The sequence below is a fragment of the Neltuma alba genome, unplaced genomic scaffold, assembly GCF_004799145.2.
Source record: "Neltuma alba isolate B1F8T4 unplaced genomic scaffold, ASM479914v2 tig00013779_pilon, whole genome shotgun sequence".
NCBI classification, from domain to species: Eukaryota; Viridiplantae; Streptophyta; class Magnoliopsida; order Fabales; family Fabaceae; genus Neltuma; species Neltuma alba.
The window spans coordinates 20,323-33,786 of NW_021637904.1; the positions used below are offsets into that span (position 1 = coordinate 20,323).

Genomic DNA, 13,464 nt, shown 5'->3' on the forward strand with positions numbered 1-13,464 from the left:
ATTCAACTTATCTAATTTAGCTTTTATCCCACTTCACTTATCCATAAGCTGCTTTTTCAATAAGCAGCTTTTCCAATCGCTCATCCAAACGGGCACTTGGTGACTAACGGATGGGCCTTCTCTGTTTTTTCTTTCTTGGTAAGTGGTGGGCCTTCTCTTTTAACCAAATAAATAAATAAAGTAGAATTATTAACCAAAAAATTGATGCGTCAAAATTTGTGAAAAGAATAAATACTTAAAATATTTAGGGTCAAACGTTTTTATCTTATTATAAATAAAAATAAAAAACAATTTCTGGCCAGGGAATTGAACTCAGTTTTATTCTGGTCAACAACAAAAAAAAGAACTCATTTTCATTCTTTCATTTGTATTCGTATTGTTAGTATATTATCATAAATAATAGAATAATAAAATATTCTGAGGACAAAGTAGTTTTTGTGATGAAATGTGAAATAATTTATAATTCGGTAATCGGATTTTGTCCTATTTACTAAATTTCATATCAATGGCAATCGTAATTTAGGAGTTACAAAATGTGCATGTCCTAATTTGATTAATGGTTTTGTTGGAAAAGAAAGCGAATAATGTTTTTTTCCCCGTCTAAATAAATTTACATGACGAAAAAATACAAAAGGAAAGCTCTGGTCAGGTAAGAACCATAGGCTCAGAGCAAAATTAACAGAATTCAAAAGAGGTTCGGACGTCGCTTCGGAAAGACGTTGTTTCTTCCGTGCAATCAATTCCACTATTCCCAATTTCCCATTCCCTCGCTTCAGTTTCCCTCCGTTGATTAGAGAATGAGGAGCTGAGCTGATGAATCAGTGTTACTAGGTGCACGTCGTTCACAATGGAAGGAAGCATCTTAGTTGATTCGGAGCCGTGTGGCAGCGGTGGTACAGCTTTGCCCTAACGACATTCCCCTTTTTTTAAATTTTTGTTTCTCACTTAAATTGTAACCTTCTTTCTCGTGGGCATAGGTTTTTAATGCTCTCCGTTTTAGTTTCTTAGTAGATGTGTCCGAGTTACCTGTTATATTTTGACAAGATCATTTTTAACTTCTATTAGGATTTTCTGTGGGTTATCGATTGTTAGTTTATAGTTTATATAAGCTTTGCCGTTGCGGGTTCTGAAATATGCATTAGGTGCTGTCCTAGGAAAGTCAATATCTGCGTTCTTTTGAGATTGTAAAGCTGATAATTTTACTAAGGCGAGCCACCAGATAGCTGAAGATCCAAAATTCTATTTTCAATTTGCGGCTGCTGGGTGTTTTCTTTCTTGGCTGAAAGTGCAATAGGGGTTTTGGGGTGTTGCATTGCTGAATATGTGTTCCTGGAATAACATGAAATGGTTTGCAGGCAACAAAACACAGAAAGTAAAAGTGGCAAGGGGAAATTTCGTTGGGGGCCCAACGAAGAAAATGCTGACTGACATAACAAATTTGCAGCAGGAGCACCTAAAGCCATCAAACCAACCTGCCAAGAAGCAATCTGCTACCCTAGGAGTTGACGAATCTACTGACCAACTTCTGAAGGTATATTTCTTGTAAGTGTGGCATTTCAAGATTTCCTTCTATTTCTGTAGGGACAATACTTGCGTCACGTTTTTTATATTCATTATGTCAAGTTCTTTAATTACACGTAACCATGTGTTTTTAAAATGTTAGCATTTAATGGCATTTAATTATAAACACATATGACACAAAAAAAAGACATATAGCCATGTGTGACCGGAGAACATGACCTAAGTTTTTTCCTTTCTGTCATTGGTTTGACACTTAAGGTATGGACTATCATACACATATTTTGCAGGAAAATGCGATGCTGATGAAGCTTCTGGCAAGCAGAAAGTATCCTCTGTAAATTTAATCTATCTTTTATCTGATGGTATTTATTGTTGTTAAGCTGGCTGTACTTTATTGGGCGTTCCTGAACTGTGGTTGATAGTGCTATTATAGAATCAAGTAAAGCAGAGCTACAGAAATTGCAAGGCAATTTTCAGAAACTGAGCATGCAAAATGTGGATCTTGCTCGGGCAAATAGCCAGATGTTGGTGGTACTGTTTAAACGTTCTAATTACTGAGTATATTACTCTAGCCGCCTAGTATGATGCTATATAGCTTGAAAAGGTTTGGAATTGAATATGTAACCTCGCTAATTTCTTTTGTATGATTTATGCAGGAACTTAATTCTAGTAGACAGAGGGTGAGTTAACCTTTCGGATGCAGTTGCTACATATAACAGCTTAACGCTTTTATGTTGCCTTTTATTTGTGTAGTTGTTGTTGAGCTACACTGTTTTTTGCCATTCAGCTGAGGGAACTCCAGCTTGAACTAGGATGCAAAAATGGCATACTCAAAGCTGCGAAATTAGAACCAAAGGTCAGTTTAACTCATGTTAATAGGTGCTAGTGCGGGAGTCAAAATGATTGACTGTTTTTTAACTGTTACTTTTTCCGTTCCCTCCTAGGAAAAAAAGCAGACATCAAAATTGAAAGATAAAATCACTGCAAATGAGGTGCTTTAAATAGTTTCTTTTTGTTTAGCTATGGTAATTGGTCTTTACTATTTGCTGCCTGCAATATTTATGTCCTTTTTTCTCTACCTTCTGGTCTGAACATCTCAGAGTCAGCTATCGGGTCAAACTTTTAAAGCAGATGGAAGAGAGGATATTCTTTCCGATGCCAAAAGGAGAAAAGTCTCTAAATCTCAATGTAGTTACTGTAACTGATCCACTGTATTTATACAACTGCTAAACCTAATATATGTATGTATATCGTAAACACGTGACTGATATGATGCAGCTTCTGGATCTGCTGTTATTAAACAAGCTAACCCCAAAGAGAAGGTCGACAACCAAAGGTACGAGTTTCATAATTGCCTGATATACTGGGATAATGCTTGAAGTTTGACAATTGACATGCTTGAAGAGGCTACTTATATCTCTCCATGAATATATAAATAGGCACTGTTTGAGGACGCAGTCTATGGGGTTCAAATATGAAAAGCCAGGGGTCACAGAAGATTCCTTAGAGATTGATGACACCAAACCATGTGTATCTCATCTGCAAGAAAATCTGGTAAAAAGAAAGGGACCAACAGCATTGGGAACAACAGCTAAAGAAGAAACCAGAGTAGACACTGAATGTAATTGTACAACACAATGTATCGTCTTGTTATATTCTCAGATTACCAAGCTTTTTCTCATATGTTACTTCACGCAGATGCAGGACCTTCTTCCATTGTGCAAATTCCCTTAGGGAATATCGAAAACAGAAGGTATGCTTGTATATATCTTATTTGAGCGTCTGTAATTGGGATTTATGATTAATGGGAGAATTAATAACCATTTACGTGCTTTTCATGAATTATTGGAAGGCAAAGTTTGAGAAGGCAATCTGCTAGGTTTAGGACTGAAATATCAGAATCAACTGAAGAAACCAGAGAAGACACTAAATGTAATTGTTTCTAGCATATGTCAAATTTTTACTTTCAGAGGTTGCCAAGTTTATTTATTCTTTTTAAAAACTTGTTTACTCATGCAGTTTCAGGGCTTCCTACTGTTGAGCAAGTTGACAGAAAGGAGAATGTTGATAAGAGGCATGCTTGATTGCTTGTATATGCTTGATTTGAAATGTTTGAGTTTGTAATTTGAGGAACGATCGGATTTATAATGAACACCTGCTGACCTTGCAGAATTATGAGAAGGCAATCTGCCAGGTTAAAGCCTGAAGATCCTAAACCAACTGAAGACTTGTTTGAGATTGATGATCCAAACTTTGCTGTTCCTTTACACGATAGTGTAATAAAGAGAAGCAGTCCATCAACCTCATGTGTGGATTCTGGACAACAAATGAAAGAAAATCATTCCATTAAGTTTGAACCTCAGGAAGTTCGAAGATCATCTGTTGGGAGGCCACTGCGTCGAGCTGTTGAAAAGGTTCAGAGCTACAAGGAAATTCCAAGGAATGTGAAGCTGCGCAGAGCTGACTGAATTATAGGTGGTTGTCTGTTTTTACTTTTAGTGTTCAGCAAGTCTGTTGTCTGTTTAACAATTAGTAGTTTATAGATGAAAAGCAAAGTGAAGTTCAATCCCGCGATATTAAGTTCTTTGCTTCTTATAGCTTTCTTGTTTGGACCCCATTCTTGACACTTGAAAAGAAAGAATACAAACTGAAGCTTGTTCTGCTGCGATTATCTCTTGATGATGAAATGGAGAACACATTATGCATAAGATGTACTGGAGTAGCTGACAGATATCTGCCTTTTTGGTTACTGATTACTGAATCTAAACTTCTACGGTTCTTAGTACCTCAATGAAAGTTTATCCCTTGACCAGGAAAAGGATACATCATTTGCCTATCCCCTCTGGTCTCTCAATTGATTCATTTTGGTCCTGAGGCCATTATGGCAAATGGAACGGGACAATTCTTTAGAAATTCAAAACATTCATAACTCGCACAATACAAGGTTTCAACAATTAATTTGGTTGGTCTAGTGACATTCATAATTAGTGCTACTAGTTAATTGGGATGAAAACTAAAGTCTTGGTTTTTGTTTGATTTGATTTTCATAATATTTGATACCTGTTTTCAGCACTGTCTGTACTCTAATTTATCTATTTAAAGCAGAAGTGTGTCTTTGTTATCTAATTTTAGCATTTTAGAATGATTTTTCAACATTTTAAATTTTAATATTGACATTTTTTTACTAATGAAACTAATAGTGTTAGGGTTTAGGGATTGAAAAATCATTTTATAAAATTAAGGGATTAAAATGAAATTTTGTATAAAATTCAAGAAGCAAGGTTATACTTTTTACATTTAATGTCTTTTCTTATTAAAAACAAAGACTTTCAAATTTAAAAGAGATTCCTTAAAAAATGTCAGTATCATAACTTGATTAAAATAAAATAATTTAAATGTAAGCTCAAATATTTAGGTCCTATTTGTTACGACATACTGGAGGGGTTGGCACTGGTGTTGGTAATGGGATGCTTATTTTTATCATGTTTGGTATGAAAACTGCGACAGTCCTGGGATTGATCCATACCACCTTTTATGGGATTGCTCCGTGCCACCACTCCCCCTTATATTAGGAAATCAGTCTTGGGATTGAACTTTCAGACCAAATTGCTTCTCATCCCATCATTCTCATCTCCCCCTCCTATCTTCTAATCCCCTTCACCCCCTGCCTGCGACGTCTTTGCCGAAGCAACGTTCTTCCTCCTTCCTCTGAACCAGATCCGACCATCCACAACGACAGTGAAAGACGGCAAAACCCAGCAAGGATTTCAACGTGTTGCAGTACTCTTTCCCATTTGGTTCCTTGAATCGCTCCTTTTCAAGTTTCTGGCATTTGAATGGAATGATTCCGCTGAGGACGAACATGATTATGCTCCCTGACAGGGAGCTACCGGGGTCAAAGAAGATTACTCTGTTAGAGTCAATGAAGGTTTAGAGTGGGGTACTTGAATCTTGTGGTTGACCGACATAAGAGGAAGAGGGATACACTGTGCAATATAGAAACGAGGAAGAAGAATGACCATGGAATCTGGTGGGTGATTTGGAATCAAGTTTGCAGGTAGTATAATTTTTGTTATAATTTTATATTTTATCTTAATATGTTTTTTTAACAAATAATCAGTGTTAATATCCATCATTTTTGCTATGTTTGGATGGAGAGAAAATAAAAGAGGAAGGAAAATAAGGGAAGAAGTGGTTTTTTTTTCCTATTTGAATGAGGTAACAAAAGTAGGAAGAAAGAAAAGTTGGAAAGAAAATGATGTGAGTCTCACGTCCTATTTTTTTCTCAACTTTTCTCTTCATATATGAAGAGAAAATGAGAAGAAAACATATTTTTTCTCTCTATCCTTACATATGTTTTTTCAGCAAAATAATATCTATTTTTTGTTCATTTTTTCACTTTATTTATTATTATCCAGTCTTTCTTCTATGTTTGTTTTATTGAAAAATAAAATAATTAAAATTATAAAAATATTTCTAAAATAAACTGAAATGAAAAACAAGTAGAATCGTTGTTTTTTTTTTTTTAGCATTACATTACAAAAAATGTTTTTTTTCTTTTTTTACAAAATTATTTGATATTAAGATATAATAACATGATAATATATCTTTATCAAATAATTTGATTTTAAATTATATGATTATGTTAATGTAAATATGATTTTTCATTATGATATTTAATTTGATTTTAATTAAGATATATTTTGATATAACAAAAAGGGTATTTTAGTCATTCACATATTTACTCATTTTTTTTCTTTCTGTTTTCTCTTGTCCATCTAAACATGAGAAGTGATAATATTTTCTCTCTAATTTTTTTTCTTCATTTTTTCTTCTCTCATTTTCTTTCTTCTCAACTTTTTTTCCCATCCAAACAGAAGGTTTGTGTTTTGAACAACGTATTAATATACCTATCATCAATATCCATTAATTCGATAATTATATACTATCTCTGGTCCTAATTATAAGCACTAGTTGACTAATTTGAGAAGATTAAGAAAATAAGTTAAGTTAGTTATTTGTAATAAATAGGTGTTGTTTTTTCTAAAATATTTTTACTAATCAAGTATATTAGTTAGAACTACTATTATTATAATGACTATCTTGAAAAAAAAATATATAAATATGATAAACAAAGTGAATTAAAGTCTTATATTTATGATCAAAATAAAAATTAAACAAAACCTTACATTAAGCAGCGGAGGTAGTATTTAACCCTCACACACAATTTATAAGTTTTGGTGTACCTAGAATTCCCTTCCTTTCTTTCCATAAGAAATAAATACCAACTTTTTCAATTAAAAGTAGATTAAGTTAATTACAAATTTTAAATATATATGTACAAATAAAAAAAATTCTAGCAATATTCTTAATCTCTCTTTTTGCCAGATTTTTCTCTCCTAGTAATTCTTGTATGGGAAATAGAAAAGAATATTCCTTTCAGAAATATCATTAAAAGTATATGTTTGAACTTTTTTTTGAATAAAGGGACCTAGTGTAATTTATTTTTAATAACTGTAATTTTTATTCAATTATAATGATATAGAAAAGTTTTTAAAATAAAAATTATTTATACATAGCAAAAGATAAATTACATATAAGTGAAGAAAATTTGCTGCTACTAAAAACAAGTTGTATCTACTGAAATTCAAAGTCCATTCAACCAATGATATTTTCAAACAGTTACTTTTAACTAATTTTTTTCAGTTTTTTTCGCTTTTCAATAACAACAAATAAATAAAAAAGGCAATAAATGCTTTAATTAACACAAAAATATTTTTATGTTAAAAACATATTGCACTATTTTTTATTGAGTGAGAATAGTCAAATCCTCATTGAATGGTAAGAAAATATATAAAAATCATTATACTACTACATAAATAATATATTTTAGGTTTTTTTTAAATAACTTGGAGTATATTTAGAGCCGATAATACGAAAGCAGGCTCGGGTTGGCAAAATACCAACCCTCCAAGGTGCAGTCTACTTTAGCTCGCACTTACTCGCGAGCTGGCCCGCTTTTTTTTTCCCCTTCATATAATTCCTAATATATTATACAATATAATTAAAATATTTTGTTTCTCAAATTCTACATGAACAATTGAACATTTTCTTATTCATATTATTACATATGTAATTAAGCATTTTATATATTTGTGACTGTAGTTATATAAAAAACACTGTCCATCTTTTATTTTTCATTTATTTGTTGTGTTACTATGCAAGCCTTTATAAGATTAAATAAACATGTGATGCTTATATATATACATAAAATATCTGCTTAATTAATTTGGATAAGAAAACTAATTAAATTAATTATTTTTAAAAAAATATGTATTATTTTTTTAAAAATATCTTCTTAAATTATAAATTAATCTTCATATTATTTTATTATATCTCATTACTCAAATTTAAGATTTCAAACCCAATTTTAACATTTCAAACTAAACTCAATACATATAATAGTAATAGTTTTTTATTAAAAAATTAAAAAAAATTAAGGCGGGCTGCCAAGGTACGAGTTACTTCAACTCGCACCGTTTTAGGCTCGTACCGTCAACCCGTTTTCCACATCTACTGTATATCTAGTCATCTTAAACTTGATATTAATTTCCGTTAAATTAGAAATATTAAAATTAATACTTTTTTAATAAGTGAGCCATTTGTTTTCTCAATCAATCAACATTGTTTTAATAATAGTACAGTTTACTTTATTTCATCAATTGAATTAAGAATAAATAGAACTCTGATATGCAGGCATTACTTGTCACCCCTCAGAAAACGACCGATGGTGGAAAGTGGATACACGAAATAGAGCGGCAAAAGGATGAGTGAGAGGATGGCAATAATCGACTGTATGACTGCATCACTGATTTTTTTTATTTTGTTAAAAAATTTTCTTTTTCACAAATACGGCAGAAAGGGACAAAATCTCAGAAAAGCGTGACATTGCCAGCTCCATTCACTTGCTTTGCCTTTCTCATCATTTTCACTCTGCCATTCCCTCCCTCGCGTCAAAATCTTTCTGACGCTACTCTTTTCACTCACCCCATTTGCTCATTTTACCCTCACTCTCTCTCCTCTTCTGTTTCGTTCCGTTCCAGGTAATGGGGATGATTCTGGATCTGCTCCTTCGATTTATTTTCTGATTCATCAGTGTCCGGGACTGTCTCCATAGAAGGAGTAGGAGGAAGAGTATTATGTTTTCGAGACTAATACATCCTCACGAAGGGACATTTGGTCAAGAAAATATGCAGGGTGGATTGAACCACAGTCACCTTGGAGACCCATGTCTTGTCCTGACTGCTGATCCCAAACCTCGACTTCGTTGGACTGCGGACCTTCACGAGCGATTTGTTGATGCCGTCACTCAGCTTGGAGGTGCCAGTAGTAAGTAATTTGTTCCTTAACCTTTTTGCCTTTTTCATTATAATCTTATTCCATTTATGCAAGCTTTATCTTGGCCGTGATGCACCAATTTCATGGATAGAAAAGATTGAGCAGTGGTTTGGGCAATTTGCTATCTATAACGTGGGGATTTTTTAGGAATCTTGATCGTCATTTGTTAGTGATCACTTAGCTTCTGGGAGCTAGGAAAGATGGGGTTTTTGGTATCTCGTATAAACTCCATTGAAATAAGTGGAATTACTTATTCTCATTAGCTTTGGCTGGAATATTTGGAGTTGAAATACTTTGCTGTTTCTTTTAAGTTTTTCTAGTTAGTAATACCAATAAGTCTTCGTTAGCATGCTTGTGTTGAAAATGTCGGTTACTTCTTCCACCCTGACGAATAGAATTACTTAAAAGGGTTATGAGAAGGTGAAGAACATTACCTCTGTGGAGACTTGCTCCGCAATTTTATTTGACGGCTCAAAGGTAGGAACAGTTGGAGCCTGTTTTATCTGATTAAGGTCTGGAAGTGAATTATTGATGGGTAACGTAAGGCGATATCTAATGCACTGAGAAAGGTTACCAAGTTCTATACTTTTACATAGTTCTTGCATTGCATTGTATTGTTGCCTCACATTTATTGTTTCACCGATCATAGACGTAGAATACCTGTGCCTTTGTTGGCATGCAAACAAACATCTCAAATCATGTAAGAATTTTGGCTTAAAACTCTTTCAAGTGGAAGATGAGGGTTTAATGGCTTTTTCGAGGGATTTACAAACTTTGTTGAGATGAATTTTTCCTCCCTTTTTTAATTCACTTCAGCACTAATAAACAAGAAATTTTTGCATGAATTCATCACAGATTGGCAACTAAGCTTGCTCTCGGAATATTTAACCTGGTCTAGTTGTTAAGTCTCATAATAAAATCAAGCTTGACATATTTTATGCCTAGTAAGTTGAAATTTACGTTTCAATTGTTTGATTAAATGAAATCTGTTGGATTATTTCATGTGTGACTTGTGTCAGTGCAGATTTTTAACTAATTGTGTATGGTATCTGAAGACGCTCAATATTTCCATATCACACCACATGACATTGGATTTTCTACAGTTCACATAGCTCCAATATTAAGCTCAATATTTCCATATCACACTACATCACATTGGATTTTCTACTGTTTACAGGGCTTCAATATTTTATTCGGACTTCTCTTTAAGTCTTGTATGATTAGTTTCATTAATTTTCCACTTCAGATGAAAGGATTTCGACTATGGATTTTTTTGGCATGTGTTCTAGTAAACCCGTCTAATTTTGCAGCCATTCTGTGAATAAAGATGAATTCCTTCTTGTTAATCCCCATTGGAAATCCAGAGCCTGCTTAAAAATGATGTCTTTAATTTGCATGCCAGTGCTCAACAGTAATCTTTTATAGATTGAGATGCCGCACAAAGAATTTCCTTATGATGGGTGCTTTATATGTTAGTACTGTTCTGAAACCGCTGCTGGATATGACAGGCAATTATATTTAGACCGGGCCTTCTAAAGTTTTTGGTTAAACCTGCTTTGATCGCGTAAAAGTTTTCATTGTTAAGTATAAAATTTGGCAGGAATAAGAAAGGCCATACAGGAGCTTGCTCCATCAGAAACAATTCGGTGCATTTGGTTGGAACGTGTGACTTATATTTTCAAGTAGCAGTCTTTTTCTGTGAGACAAAGTGACAAAACCAACTGCCCCACCCCGGGTGCGGGGGCCCAACAAAAAAACCTCTATTCTCACTCTCAGCTGACAGTTGTTGTTTCATGGGACTTTGCTGGTTAAACTTTCACAGGGATTAAGAAGCTTTTTATTTCTATTGTTGATGTGGCACTTTTGCAATACATGCTTTCTTCTGCGTAGCTTGTTAAAAAGATTTCTCTCTCTCTCTCCGTTTTTTTTTTTTCCCTTTTGTGTGGGTATTTCTGTCTTCAATAAAAACTTCTATTATCAAAATTGTCATCTGCAGAAGCTACACCAAAAGCAATCATGAGGACCATGAATGTCAAAGGTTTGACTCTTTATCATTTAAAGAGTCATCTTCAGGTGTGTTTCCCTGTTGTTCCTTTTTTTTTGGGTGATAATTCCCTATTATTCTTTTGGTAATGGTATAAACTGTATAATTTCAAGTGAAAGTGAAATTTACATTCTTTTTTTTTTTTATTTGTGTTTAAACTATTCTTTGCTGCTTTGCAGAAATACAGACTTGGCAAGCAATCAGGAAAAGATAGTGGAGAGGGATGCAAAGATGGTAGGTTTTCTTGCATCTCTCTCCAGTCTCCAGTTATGCTAGAGTCATCTAATTTTTTGACATAAATTTTTAGAATCTTGCCTCTATCTGCTATAACATGAATACATGATTAGAGTCTCTTTCTTGGTGCATCCGGAAGTCATCATCTGTCGGATACAAGGCTAAGTTTGCAATTAGAATTTGAGCGTATTAGTGTAGTAGTTGCTGAGTAACTGTATTTTGTAAATAGTCATGCTCAGAATAAACTTTAATTCATTTGTTGAAAAATTGTGGAAGGAATATCTGCTTCATATCTTTTAGAGAGCCCTGGTGACTCTGCTCCAAAGCTGCCAGCTTCTGATGCAAATGAGTAAGGATTTTCACGCTTTCGTGAAATCAAGTTTGCCTGAAAGTTTGAATAATTATTTACTCAAAGTTTCTATGTGATTTCTAGAGGTCACGAAGTCAAGGAAGCATTAAGGGCACAAATGGAAGTGCAAAGCAAACTGCACTTGCTAGTCGAGGTAAATGTCTTTAAAATTAAGAGAAGTAACAAAACTTGGAATGCAAAAATCAAAGAAGATTATCATCATTCATTTGTGACTGTGTTATCATTAGTCTCAATTGGTGGTTAGGATTTACCAGCGGTTGCTTGCTCTTCTGACTCTCGCCTAATATTCTTCCTCCCATCCAGTACATATCCATTGTACCTGTGTCAGTTTTTTTGTCAAGTGTATCTTTGCTCTTAAATCTCATAAATTTGTCCTGCTCACTACGTTAAAGCATTCTTGTGCTGTAGGCAGAGAAGCACTTGCAGATACGCCAGGATGCCGAGAGAAAATATATGGCCATGCTTGAGAGAGCTTGTAAGATGTTAGCTGATCAATTTATTGGTGCTACGGTAATAGACACGGACAACCAGAAATTTCAAGGCATGGGAAATAAAACATCAAAATCTTCTATGCTTGATCCCCTGGGCTTTTGCTCCTTACCATCAACTGAGGCGACTGGAGTGAATGTTCCGGAAGCACAGCCTAGTTTCCAGCAGCAGCGGGGTGACTGTTCCACTGAAAGCTGCTTGACATCACTTGAAAGCCTAGGAGGGTTGACTCTGGAAGGATCTCCAGGTGGAGCTAAAAAGAGGATGCTGAGCTTGGACTCAATGGTGGCGCCTCTGATCTGGAGTGAAGCCAATATGAGAACCCAAGGCATTCATCTAGCCCAAGTTAATCCTCATGGAATAACTAGGTATGGCATGTAGGGAAGGGAAGGTTGACCTATTAGTTCAAGCTACCGGGACACTCTGATGGACTGAATCCATATCCCTTGGCGTAGGGGTTGTTTAGATTTTATTGAAGTTGCGATTTTTGGTTTGTTGGATTGTTGGGACAGTGCAGATCATGCTGTGGTTAATCTGCCATGTGACACCGGCACCATCACAAAAAATCCAACGGTTGAAATCGTTTGTTTCAGGAATTTCAGACAACCCTGGTTTAGGGGATTTGTTTCCTTTCATATTGCGTAATTTAAGACCAGTTACCGAAACTCTGATCTTTGCCGTTCGAATTGATAACAGAGGCGGAACGAACTTTTCACGGTATATAAATTGAATCTATGTGGTTTCATTTGTCCAAAAGCTGGTACTTACTATTTATAATGGCGTTGGATTGCAGCATGCTGCGGCCGCTGCAAATAATCAGGGTGTGTTTAAGTGGGGTGCAGAGGTTGAAATAATCAGGGTTTTTTTAAACGGGCCTTTAGATTTGATTGAACTCATTTATTAAGCAAGTTTTTCCGATATGTTAAATTCATTTCATTGAATGTTTCATTTCCCCAAGTAGTCAATAAAAAGTAAACAGTACACACGCACAAAATACAAGAGCATATTATGGTGAGCGTAAGGAAGGAAAAAATTTAATTAAGTGGACTTTATTAAATGCTTATTTACCATATTGCTCTCTGTGTGATTTTGTAATAATAAGGATTCATGAATAATTAAAGGATTAGGAGGAAGTATTTGTAGTGCTCTCCTTCTATTCAATGGTTTTTGACTCCCCTAACATTTTATGTCTCTCACTCCCACACATCTAGACTTGGAGAGGAACATATTTCCTTGGGATCAAAAGAGAGGACAGCCACAGCCCACTATAAATAGGCCCCGTTTGGCTCCAAAAAAATCTGGCAAAGGAAATGAAAAATGGGAATTTTCAAGTGGCGCGGATGTTTGGTTGAAAGAAGAGAAGGGAAAGGAAATTGTGGCTGGACAGTGATTTGCCTTTAGAGAGCTG

General features: G+C 34.6%; 2 protein-coding genes across 5 annotated transcripts; both read left to right on the forward strand.

Annotated features, from left to right (window-relative positions):
• Positions 1–1,391: 1,391 nt before the first annotated feature.
• On the forward strand, positions 1,392–4,231 carry LOC114739138 (SHUGOSHIN 2). 3 transcript variants are annotated; one of them, XM_028927186.1, is made up of 14 exons: positions 1,392–1,531; positions 1,809–1,846; positions 1,944–2,052; positions 2,178–2,201; positions 2,309–2,377; positions 2,466–2,513; positions 2,622–2,709; positions 2,800–2,857; positions 2,961–3,142; positions 3,220–3,274; positions 3,374–3,453; positions 3,541–3,595; positions 3,692–4,000; positions 4,065–4,231. In XM_028927186.1, the coding sequence occupies exons 1-13, from the start codon at positions 1,418–1,420 to the stop codon at positions 3,987–3,989; spliced, it is 1,218 nt and encodes a 405-aa protein (XP_028783019.1). In that variant the 5' UTR covers positions 1,392–1,417; the 3' UTR covers positions 3,990–4,000; positions 4,065–4,231. The 3 variants fall into 3 exon arrangements, with proteins under 3 accessions (XP_028783019.1, XP_028783020.1, XP_028783021.1); XM_028927187.1 differs by having other exon boundaries at positions 2,478–2,513; XM_028927188.1 differs by lacking the exon at positions 2,466–2,513.
• A 1,025-nt stretch (positions 4,232–5,256) lies between these two features.
• LOC114739141 (protein PHR1-LIKE 2) lies at positions 5,257–12,812 on the forward strand. Of its 2 annotated transcripts, XM_028927192.1 has the most exons (8): positions 5,257–5,578; positions 8,278–8,375; positions 8,625–8,910; positions 10,916–10,992; positions 11,143–11,197; positions 11,474–11,546; positions 11,631–11,700; positions 11,976–12,812. In XM_028927192.1, the coding sequence occupies exons 3-8, from the start codon at positions 8,721–8,723 to the stop codon at positions 12,435–12,437; spliced, it is 927 nt and encodes a 308-aa protein (XP_028783025.1). In that variant the 5' UTR covers positions 5,257–5,578; positions 8,278–8,375; positions 8,625–8,720; the 3' UTR covers positions 12,438–12,812. The 2 variants fall into 2 exon arrangements, with proteins under 2 accessions (XP_028783025.1, XP_028783023.1); XM_028927190.1 differs by lacking the exons at positions 5,257–5,578; positions 8,278–8,375 and having other exon boundaries at positions 8,514–8,910.
• The last annotated feature ends 652 nt before the right edge of the window (positions 12,813–13,464 follow it).

Bases quoted from the DNA above. Each gene is read 5' to 3' on its own strand.
- LOC114739138 (XM_028927186.1), top strand. From the start codon at position 1,418: ATGCTGACTGACATAACAAATTTGCAGCAGGAGCACCTAAAGCCATCA. The intron at 1,847-1,943 runs GTATCCTCTGTA...TGTGGTTGATAG, and splicing joins AAGCTTCTGGCAAGCAGAAA to TGCTATTATAGAATCAAGTA. The intron at 3,275-3,373 runs GTATGCTTGTAT...AATTATTGGAAG, and splicing joins GGGAATATCGAAAACAGAAG to GCAAAGTTTGAGAAGGCAAT.
- LOC114739141 (XM_028927192.1), top strand. From the start codon at position 8,721: ATGTTTTCGAGACTAATACATCCTCACGAAGGGACATTTGGTCAAGAA. The intron at 8,911-10,915 runs GTAAGTAATTTG...TGTCATCTGCAG, and splicing joins TCAGCTTGGAGGTGCCAGTA to AAGCTACACCAAAAGCAATC. The intron at 11,547-11,630 runs GTAAGGATTTTC...TGTGATTTCTAG, and splicing joins CCAGCTTCTGATGCAAATGA to AGGTCACGAAGTCAAGGAAG.